Raw genomic sequence first — 17,441 nt, 5'->3', positions numbered from 1 at the left:
CCTCTAATTAAAGTCTACTTTTGAAAATGTAGTCCTGTATGTGTAAGATAAAACTGTGATGAACTAGCATGTATAAGCAGGGTCTGAATGAACTCTCCCCGACCGCTAGTGATGCACTGTGGGAAAAGACTTCAGGAGCAGATTGTAGTTGCATAGACACCTCTGCTCTGCCTAGGTGTTCAGCAGACGGATCTGCTTTGCCAAAGTGATCAATTTTGGCTGGTTTGGAGTTACAATTCACTTTCATATTGAATGCAGGGTGGGAAACTGATGCGAAGGGATGGGTGTTTGCTTATGGTTCTGTGCTTTTGAACTGTAGTTGTGGGGTTTTCCTAGATTAATGCTAGGTTCCCTTTCCCTTTTAATAAAAGATTTCTTTTGTCATACACAGACTCAGCATTTGCGACTGGAGAAATATTGCTTCTTAGGGGTGCCTAGGGATTTTCCCAGATTACTGGGTTGGGGCTCGAGCTGGTTCTGTTTTGGATTGTTAAGAGGCACCCCTATGTATTGAATGCAGATCCTGTTGCAGCCAACTCCACCTGGCAGAAGCTTACACAAGGGTCGATGGAATTCTGCTCTTGTAATCACAGGCCGGATCATCACTCTGGTATTGTGCTCCTCTAACATGCATGGAAATTCAGTACATCAGTTCAGATTCAACACATGGAGGCACAGGCACCAGCTTCCTCCTTTCCCCAGGGGTGCTCAATCCCTGATCCGCCCCAGGCCCTGCCCCCATGCCACCCCTTCTCCCACGGCCCCCTCCCACCCTCTTCCTGCCCCCACCCCGCCTCTTCCCGCCCCCAACCCTTCCTGCCCTGTTCCACCACCTCCCGCAAGTGCTCCCCGCCTCCACTCCTCCTTCTCCCCCCAGTGCCTCCTGCATGCAGCTGATCGCTGGTGGGAGGGTAGGTGCTGGGAGGGAGGGGGAAGAACTGATTGGCGGGGCCTTCGGTGGGCAGGAGGCACTTGGGGGAGGGGGGAGGAGCTGATCAGTGGGGCTGCCGGTGGGTGCTGAGCATCCACTAACTTTTTTATGTGGCTGCTCCAGCCCTGGAGCACCCACAGAGTCAGCACCTCTGCATGGAGGAAGTATAGACTACTAGAGTCAAACTCTGCTATCCAGATCTTAGTACAACTTTGCCCCGAAGTCTTATTAAACAGTAGAGCTATAAATAGCGGATGGGATAAATATTTAAATGGAGTTGCCAGCAAAGAAGAAAATCAGATCATTGTAGGTGTTTGGGGCTCTCTGTTCCTGTTTTCCTGATTGTCTTATAATAAGCAGTCAGCACATAAGAGGTGAACTTCTAAAATATCTTCATTACTCTCTGAAAGTGTAAGATAATTTAGCCAGCATCTCCCTGGGTGTATACGGGCAGGCTGGATTCCTTACAGTAAAGCCCAGATTTCTGAAGGAATTTAGGTATTGCTCCACTCAAGGTCATTGCAAGACTTAAGTGATAAGGGCTATGTCTACACTACGCAGCTTTTAGTGACACGGCGGTGCTGCTACCGCCGGGCCGCTAAAAGGCGTGCAGTGTAGCCGCCGTTTGTCGGCAGTGCCGACTAAAAACGTCCACTCCTAACGAGCGGCATTAGCGTTGTCGGCAGGAGAGCGCTCCAGCTGACCAAGTGCTGTTCACACTGGCGCCTGTCATCGGCAGAACTTTTGTCTTTCAGGGGGGTGCGTGTGTGTGTTTTTTAACACCTCTGAATGACAAGTGCTTTGTCTTTCACTTGCCAGTGTAGACAAAGCCTTAGACAGCTAAGTCCCATTTTCAAAAGTGGCTTAGGCACTCAGTAGCCCAAGCCCCATTGACTTTCATAAGATTTACACTCCCAACGGCTAGAGTCACAAAAGGACTTGGGTGCCTAACTTCCAGTTTAGGTGCCTAAATCCCAGAATCAGGACCCACTGGGGTTCACAAAACCCTCGCTCAGCTGCCACTTAACCCTGTAGGCACTGAAACTTGTTCAGTACCTACACTGAAGTAAAAGTTCCCTAGGTACCTATGTCTCTGCAGCCCTTTGCTGGGTTTTTGGACACCTAAGCCCCTGTGTTCTTCATGAACTAGCGCAAGACAGGTGCTCTTCTGCCTAACTCGCCTGCCGGGCCCAATCCTATAGGCATGTTTAGAGACTGCATACCTGATCAGGCCATGCAGGCAAGCTCACAGAAAACAGTGCGGGGCGTGAGGAAGAGGCGGTGATCCTTTGTAACTTTTAGCCCAGTGGTTAGGGTACTCAGCTGGGATGTAGGAGACCCCTGGTTCAAGTCCCCCTTAGTGGGGAGAATGGATTTGAACAGGGATCTAACAGTGCTCAGTTGAGTCCCCTGGTCACTGAACTATGGACTATTCTGAGGCAGGGCTCTCTGAGAGAGTGTGTGGGAATGAATCTGGAGCTTGGTGGTCCACTGGGAATCCCAGGATCCAGTCTCCCAGCACCAATGACTTTTTAAATGACTTAATCCGCAGCCTCAACAGGAGAGGCTGCAGGAGCTCTACCTCAAAATATCCCTTAGCCCAATGGTTAGGGCACTCACCTGAGAGGTGGCAGAGCCCTGTTCAGATCTTTTCTCCCTATCAAAAGTGGGGGGAAGGGGTGGATCGTACACATTCTCGGTGAGTACACTAAGCACCGGGCTAAAAGTTATGAGGGAGGTGAGCCTCCAGCAAAGGTACCTAATGTTAAGAGAGGGTTTGCAGTTGAGGACCTCAAGCAGAGGGAGATGTATCTCTCCAGCCTGGATTTAGGCATTGAGTGGGGCAAGGCTTAGCATACACCCCGTGGCATCTCCCATTGGCTAGCTTAGGCAGGGAGCCATCTAGGATGGTGACTTCTGTGAATCCTATTTTTAGAGAGCTGTCTCTCCACATTTGTTGGATAGGGAGACAAGCACCCAACACAGGCTCTGTGAATCCCAGTGATTTTCTAGCTGCTTAAAAGTTAGGCGTGGTGACACTCAGTGCTAAGTTCACTTGCGAATCTAGCCCCCAAGTGCCTAGATCATGTCTGAAAACAGGATGTAGCTGTCTAATGACTTAAGACTTGCAACACTGAGCCAAGCAATGTGTAAGTATCTCTAAAAAATCTGGGCTTAACTGCTTAGGTTTTGGTCGAGACTGCTCCTTTGAAAATGTCTTTATTAATGTGTGGGTACTGAACTTTTAAGGTTGGCCTGTCACTACTATATTATCTTTCCAAAGTGCTGCAAACCTGTGCTAAAAATGGGAAGCCTAGGAAGTGATCTAAACTTGGGACAACTAATTATTGAACAAGACAAAATAGGAGACTATTCACAATCTATGTAGATGATGGGGAAATATGGAACATAAAAACGAAGAACGTTCACTTTATACTACGCGCATGACTCTCCAAGTGGCCGGATTTCATACATACTTAGCGCTGGTGTGGCACGTGCTGTTACAGGCATCATCTTTGATTTCTGGAAGAGACAAAAAGAACGTTTATACCCTTGCAAGTCAACATTCTAAAGCTATACATTTCTTTACCCCTTTCTGTGGTTTCAAACTCTTCCCCTTCATTTTCCTTATGCAAGGTCAGCTTCTATCATCCTTACATTCAATAATGCCTTATTGCCCAAAGAAGTCCGTGGGAATGCTTGGAGTAAGGGACTGCCCAATGTGAGTAAGGGTGAAAGTCTTCCCTGTGCATACGTCACCACAATGTGTATGCTATGCACCACTGACATCCTATTTTGGGAGGTACATGGGATGAAAATGATGCACCTGACTAGGGTTGCATTTCATCCCTGTCATTTTACTTGTTTAAAAAAAAATTAAAGACAAACTGTTACCATAATTGTTACATAAGCAGTAAAAGTGAGGCTTATCAAAAATACGACTGAAAGGTGCACAAAGGCATCAAAGAGGTATAAATTATGGGTTACAGTACATTTACATACTGATGTTACAAAAGTCATCACTGATTTATCTTTACACAGTTCTGCCGACTTGGCCCATCCTCCCTCAGGCAGTCCACTGCTAATCTAAGATGGGGAAGAGAGCCGTACTTGTTCTTTTAATTCTTCTATTTTGTCAAGCCTAACTGTGAAATACAGCTATTGGCTTCATTATCCCAACTCATTGTACCTCATTTCATTTTCCCATTTTAAATCTCACCCAAAAATCTCTCTTTTCTCCCCCTCTAACTATCTTGGGGTAGGATTCACCTCTGTGCAGAGAGACCGTACAAGGGCTATGCACCACTCAAAGCTCATTTAAGCCCCCAAAACAAGGCGTTAGTGAGACTTGAGTGGCACATACACCTTGTGCTGGCTGCTGCACAGGGGTATTTCACTATTAGTATATTGATGTCTGTCCTTAGCTGAGTATTGTATCTGCATCAGGAGCTTCTGGGCACTGGCTTTTGTCCCTTCTGTGCCTGTTATTTTGTTGAATATATGATTATTTATTGTGTTTCCTTTGTAAGTCTTGTCCAGTGCCTTGCTATTGAAGATACTCTGTTTTATCTAACATGTGAATTTTATATAGCATCTACCATTTTGGTTTCCATGCAATGATTTGTGTTGCATGTGAGGTCACAGTTAAGCATGCAGGCTGCAAAGGAGCCCAAGGGAATTAGTTATTCAAATCCAATTGAAATTCTAGGGGAGTTGGATGCCTAACTGCTTTGGGTCCCTTCTGAAAATTCCAGCATAGTCAGCTTTCTCTTCTAGGCCCTGGTCTTATTTCCCCACCAACTAATTAAAAATAACTCTTATTTACTTGCAAGTAAATAATTCTAAAACAATATGTAATATTATATAGCTGAAGCCAATTTATTGTAGGAGTTGAAGGAGAACGGCTCTGAAGAGCAACTCTGCTCTGAAAATAGTACAAATTTACAGCAAATGGGAATTTCGTTTTGAAAAGATCCTGGATGAAATCGGTTAGGCAAGCAAAGGGATATATTTAAGTGCAAAGCTTGTAAATTGGGTTGCATGATTCTCCAGTACTATTGATGGCTAATCCCTTCGCACAGGTCTGAAAGCTTTCCAAAGACATTTCTTTCACGGTCAGGCTGAGGGTCTCATTGCCTTTCTGTAGCCTTGGGAGGCTGCTTGTTATCTAGTATTGTGGGAGAGAACCTTAAGTACGCAGTGCAGTGGGATGTATTCCTTGCCGCTGCTCTGCATTTCAGAACACAAACTAACTTCATCAGAGAAAGGAGAAGGCACACTTACCGCTTTCACATTTTACACCTCTCCAGCCAACGTCACACTCACAGGAGCCATCGCCCTCAATCCCACTGCTGCATTTCCCATGGACACAAGCACATTCTAAATGCACAGATGTAAGTAAACCACTTAAAATATGCAGTGTAACATAGAGTGTGCACAGCAGAGCAACAACTGAGACAGTAGATGGGTTGCCCGTATGCACTCTCCCTACACACTCTGTTTTCTAATGTACTTTACTCAGTTGTATATCTCTAGTATACAGACATTTAGTAGAGATACCTACAATATTTTCATACACAGAAGAATATAAATGACTCAATGGATAATGGTCTGGATATTTTCCTTCATTTATGGCCATCCTGTCCTACCAACACATGCAAGCATTCGACTGTTTCCCGCCTCCCATGACTGGTAGAATGTTACATATATACAGTCACTATTTTCTTTGATCACGTATGGATTTAAAATGATTTGCATGGATTCTACATTGATTTTAGCCCATTCCCTCCGTGCAGAATTCACATGCCTTTGCCATAAACTTACTTGTAAACTCTTCCCTCCTACCCAGAGAGGTTCCTCTAAGGGTATGTCTTCACTGCAATCAGATGTGTGACTGCAGCACACAGGTAGACATAGCAGTGAAGCCACGGCAGCATGGGCAGCAACGTGGGCTGTACAAGCCCGCCTAGGACCCTTGGCATGTACTTGAGCAGCTAGCCCATGCCTTAACTCCTCTTCCCTGCCTTTGAAAATCCCTCTTAGTGAGTAGTAATCTATTTAGAGAAATGTGCACGGCTTGTCTGTTTGCCATTTAGCAGACAATAAATCTAAAAGCATAATTTTATCACTGTCAAGTTAATGTTTCCAGTTACGACTTTTTAACCAGAAATGACCGAGATGAGAGGTGAAAAGAGCACTAAGGGGAAGATTACACACACATCCTGTCTTGCCATTAGCTGCTAGACCAAGGCAGTGATATACAGGCTCAGCAGGTGGAGTCAATGAGCAGAAAAGTGCTGTGAAAAGCAGAGCAGAGGGAAAACACCATCAGTAGGGTGAGAGAAGAAGCTGCTGTGGTATCATGCATGAGACAGGCCCAGTGTAATGTTAGCACGTGGCCTAAGGATGCTAGTAGTGGAAATACAGTAATGACAAGAGTGCTTTGTGGATAAAGGGGTGAACCTAGATGGGTCAGAGGGAAAGAGATTGTCCCCTTCTGGAGTGGAAGGCTTAAGGTCAGACTTCTTAATTTTAAACGAAACTATATGGCCTACAGTGTTGTGAACTCTTTGCAACTTTATTTCAATCTCACGGTATTTGGTGTTTATCGTAAAGCCCCAGGTCCTGTTAATAACGTAATCTTGAGAGAATCTCAGCTTTCATTTAAAAATAAGTACGTTTCCAACCCCCATGGTTGCAGAGAAAAACTCAGAAATATGACTTGTGTGTAACCTAAGGGCTCAGGAACAAACAAACAAACACCCCCCTCAATTTTCTAGAGCCAGTCATGATTTTTTTTGTCTATGACTCACTTTTTGAACATTTGGTGTTGGCAATACTGGATATAGTCTTCCCCAAGAGCCTGCAAATATCCCCTCTCTCTTTCTCACTACATTTTATATAACGTGTCTGCATGTAAAGAAAGGCTGATTTCCCTCCCTCTTACACCACTTTTACACAGGTGTAGCTCCAGTGACTTCAGTGGAGTTATTCCTGATTTCCACGAGTGTAAGTGGGAAGATAATTAAGGCCTAGAGCGTTGAGAGGATATCAGAGGCAGGGGGTTGAGAGAGCTGAATCATACGGCCACTGAATTCTGAACTAATTTCAGAGATTTTTGGCTGGTCAACTTTCCACCTGTCAAGATTTGAGAAGATATCTGCATAGTCTGGAGGCATTAATTACCTTGATTACAGTTGTGACCATATTTGCCTTCAATACATTTCTCACAGGCGGTTCCATTAAACCCCTCTTCACATTCACACACGCCTGTGCCATTAACACCATCCAAGCAGATGCCATTTCCAAAGCAGGCATTTCCACTTTTCCCTGGACAGGGCTGGCACTGTTGACCAAAGAAACCGGCACAGCATTCTCTGGTCTGAAATGGAGAAACAACATAACAAAGGCTAGAACGGAGGCTTTAAAGCCACTTTCCTGTGTAGGAGATGGTGCAGAGCCCCACTGCTCCAGCAGAAGTGCCAAAGATCTCGCTAGAGAAACACAATCTCTCCTGGGGCTGGTTCTTATGCATGGGCAGGTGAGCCACAGAGCAGACGACTTCCCCGAGCAGTGCATCAGATCTGTTCTATGGCTTGATGTGGAGAAGGCTGGGCCATGGCTCCACCTCTGACTGCTTCTTTTTCAGACTCTTGCTCCCTAGTGGGGAGCAAGCCCAGCTAGTTCCTGTGCTCCCCACAATGCAGAGAGTGTAGGGCTTGCTACTGCAAGAAGTTTCAAAGAGTTACTGTTCTCTAACCTCTGCTCCCCTTCCCCATCCGTGCACAGCCCCCCCACTGTTGAACTACTTTCTGTTCTGAAAAATGTCACAATTGGATGGCTTGCCATTTTCAAAACTGGTTTTTCCAATTTTTAAATTAAAATCTCTATTATTTTTGTGAAAAATTTTGTTTTAATCTAAACAGCATTTTTTGACAGAAAACTTTCAATGAAAATTTTTCAACCTGCCCTATTAATCTGATCCTTCTGATCACTCACTGTAACTGGAAGCTATTCTGATAAAGAGGCCTACTCAGAAAGTCATTAAACCTGGGACTGCCTTTTTGTACTGTGTTTGTACAGCATCTGGCACAATGGGGTCCTGGACCATGAGTGGCGCTCCTAAGGGCCACCACAAAACACATAATAAATAACAATAATGAATAATAATACTTACAATGATAGTTTTAATACACTTTGGCTGGCATCCAATGTGAATGGATGTCCTTCCCATAAAGTTTTCAGTATAGATGCAATATTTCTTCTCTCCTAGCTGTACAAAAGTTGGCAAGACAACTGCTTCAGTGTTTGATATCACACAACTATTTTTAGACATTTAAAAACGGTGTCAACTTTGTGTAAACAATATACTCTGTACATCCGTAAACAGTCAGCCCCCGTTGGTAAATATGTTCATAGCATATGCTAAGAAAATATTCTCCGATGCAAAAATAAAGTAGGCAAACAGATAATCAGCTAAATAATTTACAGTTAACTTAGCCAAGTGCTACTGAGCAAACCACTTCAATTTAAAACTAGTCACCTTTGTCCAAAATTTGAACTGAAGCTTTTTAGAAATTTGAAAAATATGATTTCTTCAGTTCTTTATTTTTCTTTTCTGGTACTTTTCTGCACTTCCTAGTTGTTTCTGAAAAAGGGTGTCTCAAAATACTGTGAAAATGGCTGTTTTTACATTATTCTCAACCTGAACAGAAGCAGGATATGCTATAAATCTTGGGACAGCCTGTTCTCATAAGACAGCCAGCCTAATTTTGTAGTCCCAAATTCAGATAAACATCCAGTCATCTGGGTATTTTTTAGAACTGAAGTGCCAAAATTCTTGAGGTTTGTCCATCACTATTTTAGTAGGGCTTTGCTAACCAATTATCTGAATAAAGTGGAGGGAAGTTTACAGTAATTATGTAGACTTTTGTAATCACATTACTGACATAATTATTTGCCCTTAATAATAATAATAATAATAATAAGAAGAAGAAGAAGAAGAAGAAGAAGAAGAAAGAAGAAAAGGTATATAGCAAAATCTTCTCATACTTAATCTAGATTCCTTAAATCAACCCAGTTTTAACTTAATCCTAAAGAGGAGTCTGCCCGTAAATAAAATCCAAGGATGATATAACTCCTAGTGACTATTTGGCTTCCTGAGGATATTATCTTGCCACTGACCTATCCTCACTGGCCAGAAAATGAAATGTCTATGAAACAGATATCTGGGAGATGGAAAAGAAAAAGAATCCTCATTAAATGTTCAAAACACACTATAACATTAATCCCTCACCTAACACCAGATCATGTGCCCCTTTGCTCATGACACAAATGGGCCCCAAAGCTGCCCAATAAGGCTTTCTTTTGCATAGATGATTCCCCAGCTGGCACAGAGGCAGTATAGTGGGCTCTCTTCTATTCCCAGTCTCCCACCCAATGTAGGGACTGGGAGGGACCCTGGCCAGAGCACTTTGCTTTGTAGATGGCACTGTTTAGAGCAGTCTTGAGAATGCTCTAATGTATGCCAGGGCCTGAACTGGCTCGGGGATTGGGGAAGCATAAAGATGTCTTTAAATTACCTTGTTCCCACCCTCCTGGGGAGCTGAGGCAAGAATGGCTCAGTTGGACTCAAGGGCTGTTGAGTCTGAATAATTTAAATAAATGTAATAGACCAAATTCACTGAGGTAACTCCATTGAAATTAATGGGTTTCCACATGGGATAAACTTGGCCCATTAAATCTCTCTCTGTATTTAGAGTTGACAATACAAACGATGTGCACTTAAGGTTAATTATAGAATACTTACAAATTCTTTAGTTCCAGGAGGGCAGCGTGATCGATATGAACACAGATTGCACTTTTCCTTGGCAAACACAGAGGGGTACACAGTTAAAGATTTATACTACTGTAGATAGCTTCAACCTATGTTTCTATTCCCAGCCCTTGGGGGAATCAGGAGATATAAAACAGTGAAAGATCATCACTTTGGAAAACTAAGCATTAGGGCTGTCGATTAATCGCAGTTAACTCACATGGTTAACTCAAAAAATTAATCGCAATTAAAAAAATTAATCGGGATTAACTGCAGTTTTAATCGCACTGTTAAATGATATTTATTAAATATTTTGGATTTTTTTTACATTTTCATGTAGTATTCTGTGTTGTAATTGAAATCAAAGTGTGTAATATATTTTATTACAAATATTTGCACTGGAAAAATGATAAAAGAAATAGTATTTTTCAATTCACTTCAAACAAGTACTGTAGTGCAATCTTTGTCTTGAAGTGCAACTTGCAAATGTAGATTTTTGTTGTTACATAACTGCACTCAAAAACAAAATAATGTAAAACTTCAGAGCCTACAAGTCCACTCAGTCCTACATCTTGTTCAGCCAATCACTAAGACAAACAAGTTTGTTTACATTTACGGGAGATAATGCTGCCCACTTCTTATTTACAAGGTCACCAGAAAGTGAGAACAGGCATTTGCATGACACTTTTGTAGCCGGCATTGTAAGGTATTTACATGCCAGATATGCTAAACATTCATATGCCCCTTCATGCTTCGGCCACCATTCCAGAGGACATAGTTCCATGCTGATGATGCTCGTTAAAAAACTAATGCATTAATTAAATTTGTGACTGAACTCCTTGGGGGAGAATTGTATGTCCCCTGCTCTGTTTTACCCGCATTGTGCCATATATTTCATGTTATAGCAGTCTTGGATGATGACTCAGCACATGTTGTTTGTTTTAAGAACGCTTTCACTGCAGATCTGACAAAACACAAAGAAGGTACCAATGTGAGATTTTCTAAAAATTTCTAAAAAAAAGCACTCGACCCAAGGTTTAAGAATCTGAAGTGCCTTCCAAAATCTGAGAGGGACGAGGTATAGAGCATGCTTTCAGAAATCTTAAAAGAGCAACACTCCTATGCGGAAACTACAGAACGCAAACCACTAAACAAGAAAATCAACCTTCTGCTGGTGGCATTTGACTCAGATAATGAAAATGAATGTGCATCGATCCTCACTGCTTTGGACTGTTATTGAACAGAACCCATCACCAGCATGGACGCATGTCCCCTGGAGTGGTGGTTGAAGCATGAAGGGACATAGGAATTTTTAGGTCATCTGACACGTAAATACCTTGCAGTGCCAGCTACAACAGTGCTATGTGAATGCCTGTTCTCATTTTCAGGTGACATTGTAAACAGAGCAGGCAGCATTATCTTCTACAAATGTAAACAAACTTGTTTGAGCAATTAGCTGAAGAAGAAGTAGGACTGAGTGGACTTGCAGGCTCTTAAATTTTACATTGTTTTCTTTTTGAATGCAGGTTTTTTTGTACATAATTCTAAATTTGTAAGTTCAATTTTCATGATAAAGAGATTGCACTACAGTACTTGTATAAGGTGAATTGAAAAATACTATTTCTTTTGTTTTTATATAGTGCAAATACTTGTAATCAAAAATAAATATAAAGTGAGCACTGTACACTCTGTATTCTGTGTTTTCATTGAAATCATTATATTTGAAAATGTAGAAAACATCCAAAATATTTAAATAAATAGTATTCTATTATTGTTGAACAGTGCAATTAATTGCAATTTTTTTAATCACGCGATTAATCATGATTAATTTTTTTAATCGCTTGACAGCCCTACGAAGCATCAAAGACTACCACTGCAGCTGGATTGTCCGGCAATGTAGGGCATACGTCACAGCAGGACTGTAGGGATTTCCCACAGGAAGAGTCCTACCAAAGAACTCTCATTGTGGAGAAGTGTAAAGGCTCTACAGGGCCAAAAGCCAAAGGAAATCCATCCCAAAGAGTTCCTCATAGCAATAACATTAGGGGACAGATCCTTGTCCTTGGCTCTGCCCCTGCATCCAACTCAGGCAGCACAAAGGTAATGGTGAGTTGCCTTAGCACAGGGGTGGCCAATCTGAGCCTGAGAAGGAGCCAGAATTTACCAGTGTACGTTGCCAAAGAGCCACAGTAATACATCAGCAGCCCCTTATCAGTCCCTGCTCCCCGCTCCCAGAGCCTCCTGCTTGATCAGCACCTTCTCCTCCCTCCCCGCACCTCCCGATCAGCTGTTTCGTGGCATGCAGGAGGCTCGGGGGTGGGGGGAGTGAGGGAGAGGAGTGAGGGCATGGCAGGCTCAGGGGAGGGGGCAGGAAGGGGTGGAGTGGGGGCAGGGCCCGTGGCAGAGCCGGGGTTGAGCAGTGAGCACCCCCCGGCACACTGGAAAGTTGATGCCTGTAGCTCCAGTCCCAGAGTCAGTGCCTCTACGAGGAGCCGCATATTAACTTCTGAAGAGCCACATGTGGCCCCGGAGCCACTGGTCGGCCACCCCTGCCTTAGCAGGACAGCTAGGGATTCCCTTCTCACAGGGGAAATCCCTATTGGTGTAGAGCCAGCTATGCACATAAACCCTGCTTCAGCAAAGCACTTAAGCACAAAGTGTTAACTTTAAGCACATAGTAAAGACCACCCCTATTCAGCTATGCACATATTTAAGTACCATTGACTTCAAAGGGACATAAGGACATGCTTAAGTGCTTTGCTGAATCAGGGCCCTAGTTGCGGGAAGAGTTTTCTAGGGCAATCCAAGTGTCTATACCGAGGAATCCTGGTGTAAGACTGAGCAAAGGGAAATGTAGGCTACTAGGAAAATTTGCCTGACAGCAAAATATGCTTGTTTGTGCAATAGTCTCCCAAGGCAAATAACAGAAGCACCAAAGCTTGAGTCACTTAAATTTGAACTGGAAAAAGCACAAATCTTGCATAGCAAAATGCCTTTTCCAAGTCTAATTTCTGTGCCATGTCAGCCTTAAGAACAAGCAAAGTGAACTGTCTGTGGGCTGTCCTATTTGCCTCTCCTGTAAGGAAACCATTGACGGCCAGCCCCATGGAAAACCACATCCTGTTCTTCAGAGGAAGGTAGAGCCAGTCCTTAATTTGTGCCAGGGCACCTCTAGGCTTGGGCAGTTCATAAGCCTCTGCACCTCTGGGCTTGCTGCATCAGTTATAAATGTAAAAAAATTGCTTGAGCCCTGTCACCTCTTTCATTACAAATTAAGCACTGGTCATTGCAATTTGTCAATCAGTCTGATCTATGTTAAGAACGCAAGGGGAAGGAATGCCTTTGTTAGCGGTTAAGAATGGGAATGGCTGTGTGTAGAAGGAATCCACATCTCAGAATGGAAAATGGAACTTCTCTCCTGTAAAAAGTTTTGTTTGGAAGGTATTTTCATTAAGCAAAAGAGGACAAAACCCAATCCGTGTTTATTAAAGCGGTGGGTTAACTTGGGCCCATATCGATGTACTGAAATCTGGCGGGGATAGTGGGCTTACTGCTGTGATGTTGTTATTGTATTCAGGCTGTTAATATACTGAGTGTAGAATCAAAGTACTTTTTATATTCTATCAAAGCTACTGCAGGAGTTTGTTGTGGAAAATTCAAACATTTTTGACTGGTCAATACAATCCAGTATGTTCAATATGCCTTAGTTATATTTTCGTACAAACATCTATGACAAATTTTAAAGCACCAATCTCAAACAAGACACAACTTACAGTTGTAATCACAGTATCATTGATATCACATCTGTTCTTCTGGATTTCCAGAATTTTTCCCAGTCCATGGATAACCCCTTTGTCAGTTGCAATATTTGTGTAATTTATAGGTGCTTCATTTATGTACAGCTGTAAAGGAAATGCAGTCCATTAAAATACTGTAGATCAGCTGAACTGCACAGCAGTAGTACTGACTTGACACAGGAAATAGACTCAGCTGGGGGGCTATAACAAAAAATATTGCCCAAGGAGGTCCCAGACTGAAAGAGTGCTCTGGAGTGGTGATGGAAGAAAGAAGGAACAGCATAACATCTTCAGTTCTTCAAACCATCCCTATTCATCAAATCAACTAAGAACATGATCAGGTTTATGCATATGCTCGTGTCCCATTGATGTACTTGAGTGCTTTGCTGAACTGGGGCCTGTGATGGGGTGTACGTACCCTGGCCTGGGCTGGAAGGAATCAACACCACACTATGGGCAGAGGAAGTCCCGCTCCTCAGCCCGTACTCGGCATGCTCCAAATGCTATGCCAGTATAAAAGGGAGCGGCCCAGCTCAGTCCGGACTGAGCACCGGAGAGGGAGGACCTTTGGTGGCGTCTCCAGCTGAGGAACCATCACAGCCCTTGCTTGAGGGAGCTGGAGATCCTGAGAACCGGACTGGAGATCTGTGGCCAATGGGAATTACCCATGCTGAGGAGTCTGGAGACCCTGATACCCCATGGACTACAGCTTTAGGAAGCATGGTAGGAAGTGACCCAGGGAGGGTGGGCGAGGGGTATCTTCCACCCATGCGAGGTTTGCGTGTTTTGGTTGGATTCCCTACTGACCCAGTGGCAGACCACTCCACCGCAGATAGGGCCCTGGGCTGGGGCCTGGTGGAGTTGGGTGGGCCTGTGCCCCACTACCCAGGCCGCCATCCCCCTAGTGGTGGCCCCTTGGGTATTGGCCTCTAGGCCATAGTGCCCTGTATCTGGGGGCTGTTATATTGATTCTGGCCACTAGGCCGCACTGCCTTGTATCTGAGGGCTGTTATATTGTGTCTGGCCACTAGGCCACAATGCCCTGAACACAAAGGCTGCTGTATTGACTCTGGCATCTAGGCCATGTTGTCCTGAACGCAAGGGCCGCTGTATTGACTCTGGCCTTTAGGCCACACTGCCCTGAACACAAGGGCTGCTGTATTGACGCTGGTCAGTAGGTCATGCTGCCCTGAACACAAGGGCTGCTGTATTGACGCTGGTCACTAGGTCACGCAGCTCCAGACCCAAGGACCACTGCTTTCACTTTGACTCTTGGACCTCAGTGTGGTGAGGTCCGAGACAGTCAGGTAGACAATAACCTCAGTGTCGTCACACCCACTATCTATCCTGGTAGGGGATGGGGTGTGCCTACACTGCCACAGGGCTGTATACTGTGACTAGAGAATAGGACCAAGAGCAAGGAGGTCTGGGTTGTTTTTCTGGTTTTGCCACAGATTTGGGCAGCTCCTGCCCCTTAGGTTCCTCATGAACATAAGGGTATTGTGAGGGTAAATTCACTAATACTGCAAAATGCTTTGAGCTCCTGGGATGAAAGGGGTTATAAAAACTACAAATCAATACTACTACTATTTTTAAAATTAAAAGAGAATTTCCAGAAAAGCTGTTAGAAATAGGATTAATGATTGCTTTGCAATGCAGGTCTCTAGCCACCAGATGTGTGAGACCATCATATTGTCTTGTAAAATCAGAAGCTAAATCTGAACAGCATAATTTAAATCCTGTCAAAAGTCCCTTCCAGTGTGACTTTGAATTAAGCAGGCTTTGTCTAGACCAGGGTTGGGCAAACTTTTTGGACCGAGGACCACATCTGGGTGGGGAAATTGTATGCAGGGTCAGGGCAGGGGGTTGGGGTGTGGGAGGGAGTGCGGGGTGTGGAAGGGGGTGCGGTGTGCAGGAACAGGCTCAGGGCAAGGGATTGGGACAGAGGAGGGCTGTGGAGTGTATGAGGGGGCTCAGGGAAGGGGGTTGGGGTGCAAGAGGGGTGCAGAGTGCAGAAGGGGACTCAGGGCAGTGGTTCAGGAGGGGTGCGGACTGCAGGAGGGAGCTCAGGGCAGGGGGTTGGGGTGCAGGAGGGGTGCGGGGTGTGACAGGGCGCTCAGGGCATGGAGTTGGGGTACAGGAGGGGTGCAAGGTCCAGCAGGGGGCTCAGGGCAGGGGGTTGGGGTGCACAGGGGTGCAGGGTGCAGCAGGGGGCTCAGGACAGGGAGTTGGGGTGCAGGAGGGATGCGAGGTGCATGCAGGGGGCTTAGGGCAGGGAGTTGGGGGGTGGGGTGAAGAAGGGGTTTGGCCTCCGGCCCAGCACTGCTTATCTAAAGCGGCTCCAGGGTGGCAGCAGCATGCACCAGGGCCAGGGCAGGCTCCCTGCATGCCTGCCCTGGCCCCACGCCGTGCCTCTCTGGGAAGCGGCCAGCACCACGTCCCTGTGTGCCCCCACGGGGGGCATAGGGCTCCGTGCACAGCCCTTGCCACGCCTCCAGGTACCTCCCCCGAAGCTCCCATTGGCCGCGGTTCCCCATTCCCGGCCAATGGGAGCTGCGGGGGGCGGTGCCTGGAGGCAAAGACAATGCACGGAGCCCTCTGCCCCCCTCCCCGGGGCCCCAGGGAGGTGGTGCTGGCCACTTCTGAGAGTGGCACGGGGCCTGCGGCACCACAGGGGGCAATCCCGCGGGCCGGATCCAAAGCCCTGAGGGGCTGGATCTGGCCGCGGGCCGTAGTTTGCCCACCCCTGGTCTAGACTGTCTGGAGACTCAACAGTATATTTGAATGGGATCTCTTGTAATATTAAGGTGTCAGAAGGCAACAATGAGTCAATAGCTCTTGTTGCCTGTATTTCAATTTAAGATAGAAGTTTCATTCCTGTAGTGAAGAAAACATGTTTCTACATTTAAACACAGACAGTAGCACCTGGCCGTTGTGCAGAAAGAATCCCACTTGATAGGAAAACCCAAGCATGGTCTCCCTGTGCATGCCATTGTGCATGTCGTTCTTCAAGAGCTTTTCCTCCAACACAATGTGATATCGGATTTGGTCCTCGTCCTGCAAGACACGGGGGGTAAGCCAGTGACGTGCTGCCAACGTTTTAACAAAGGTGCCCTCACTAAATGTTCAGCTTAGTTGGCAAACGGTTTGGGTGAAATATTTCTCTCATCCCCCAATGAGTTACATAGCACAGCATATTGTTTGCAGTGTTGTTGTAGCCTAGTTGGTCCCAGGATATTAGAGACACACAGTGGGTAAGGTAATATCTTAATAATTAATAGGTAAGTTGGTGCATTCAAAGATATTATCTCCTTTACCTCGTCTCTCTAATAACAAAGCACAGACATGTAGACGGGTTATGGGCCCTTATGCTGGGGACAAAGCCACTTACTGACTACCAGGGTTTAGGAAGAAACTTCCCCATGGGCAGGTTATTCCATATTGTCTATTATGGAGTTTGTTGTACTTTCTCCTTCAGCATCTGGTATTGGCCACTGGTGGAAGCAAACTACTCTAGTCTGAGCCACTACGGCAATTGCTATATTTCTGTGCATAGGGCTGGCCGATGGATTTTGGGGAGAGTTAGCAAGATTGATTGTTGGGCTACATCCCAATCTTAACTAATTCATTTTACATAAAATCCTGCATGTTGAGGAGCTCTCTATAGAATCATAGAAATGTAGGGCTGGAAGAGACCTCAAAGTCATCAAGTCCAGCCCCCTGTGCTGAGGCAGGACCAAGTAAACCTAAACCAGTGGTTCTCAAACTTTTGCATTGGTTACCCTTTTCATACAGCAAACCTGAGTGAGACACCCCCCCTTATAAATTAAAAACACAATTTTTATGTTTAACGCTATTATAAATGCTGGAGGCAAAGCATAGTTTGAGGGTGGAGGCT

General features: G+C 45.0%; 1 protein-coding gene across 1 annotated transcript in view; it reads right to left on the bottom strand.

The window, feature by feature from the left end:
* Nucleotides 1-17,441, bottom strand: part of STAB2 (stabilin 2) — a 136,504-nt gene that overhangs the window by 49,001 nt on the left and 70,062 nt on the right. Inside the window, exons 34-40 of the mRNA XM_073323666.1 lie at nucleotides 16,469-16,600; nucleotides 13,520-13,648; nucleotides 9,741-9,797; nucleotides 8,109-8,204; nucleotides 7,118-7,313; nucleotides 5,216-5,311; nucleotides 3,409-3,454 (exon numbers count right to left, since the gene is read on the bottom strand). Coding sequence (XP_073179767.1) covers nucleotides 3,409-3,454; nucleotides 5,216-5,311; nucleotides 7,118-7,313; nucleotides 8,109-8,204; nucleotides 9,741-9,797; nucleotides 13,520-13,648; nucleotides 16,469-16,600 — 752 coding nt within the window. The remainder of the gene's footprint in view (nucleotides 1-3,408; nucleotides 3,455-5,215; nucleotides 5,312-7,117; nucleotides 7,314-8,108; nucleotides 8,205-9,740; nucleotides 9,798-13,519; nucleotides 13,649-16,468; nucleotides 16,601-17,441) is intronic.

Source organism: Lepidochelys kempii, chromosome 1 (assembly GCF_965140265.1).
Source record: "Lepidochelys kempii isolate rLepKem1 chromosome 1, rLepKem1.hap2, whole genome shotgun sequence".
Classification (NCBI taxonomy): domain Eukaryota; kingdom Metazoa; phylum Chordata; order Testudines; family Cheloniidae; genus Lepidochelys; species Lepidochelys kempii.
Note: the sequence above shows the minus strand (reverse complement) of the source record. Positions and strands in the feature narration are given on the sequence as shown.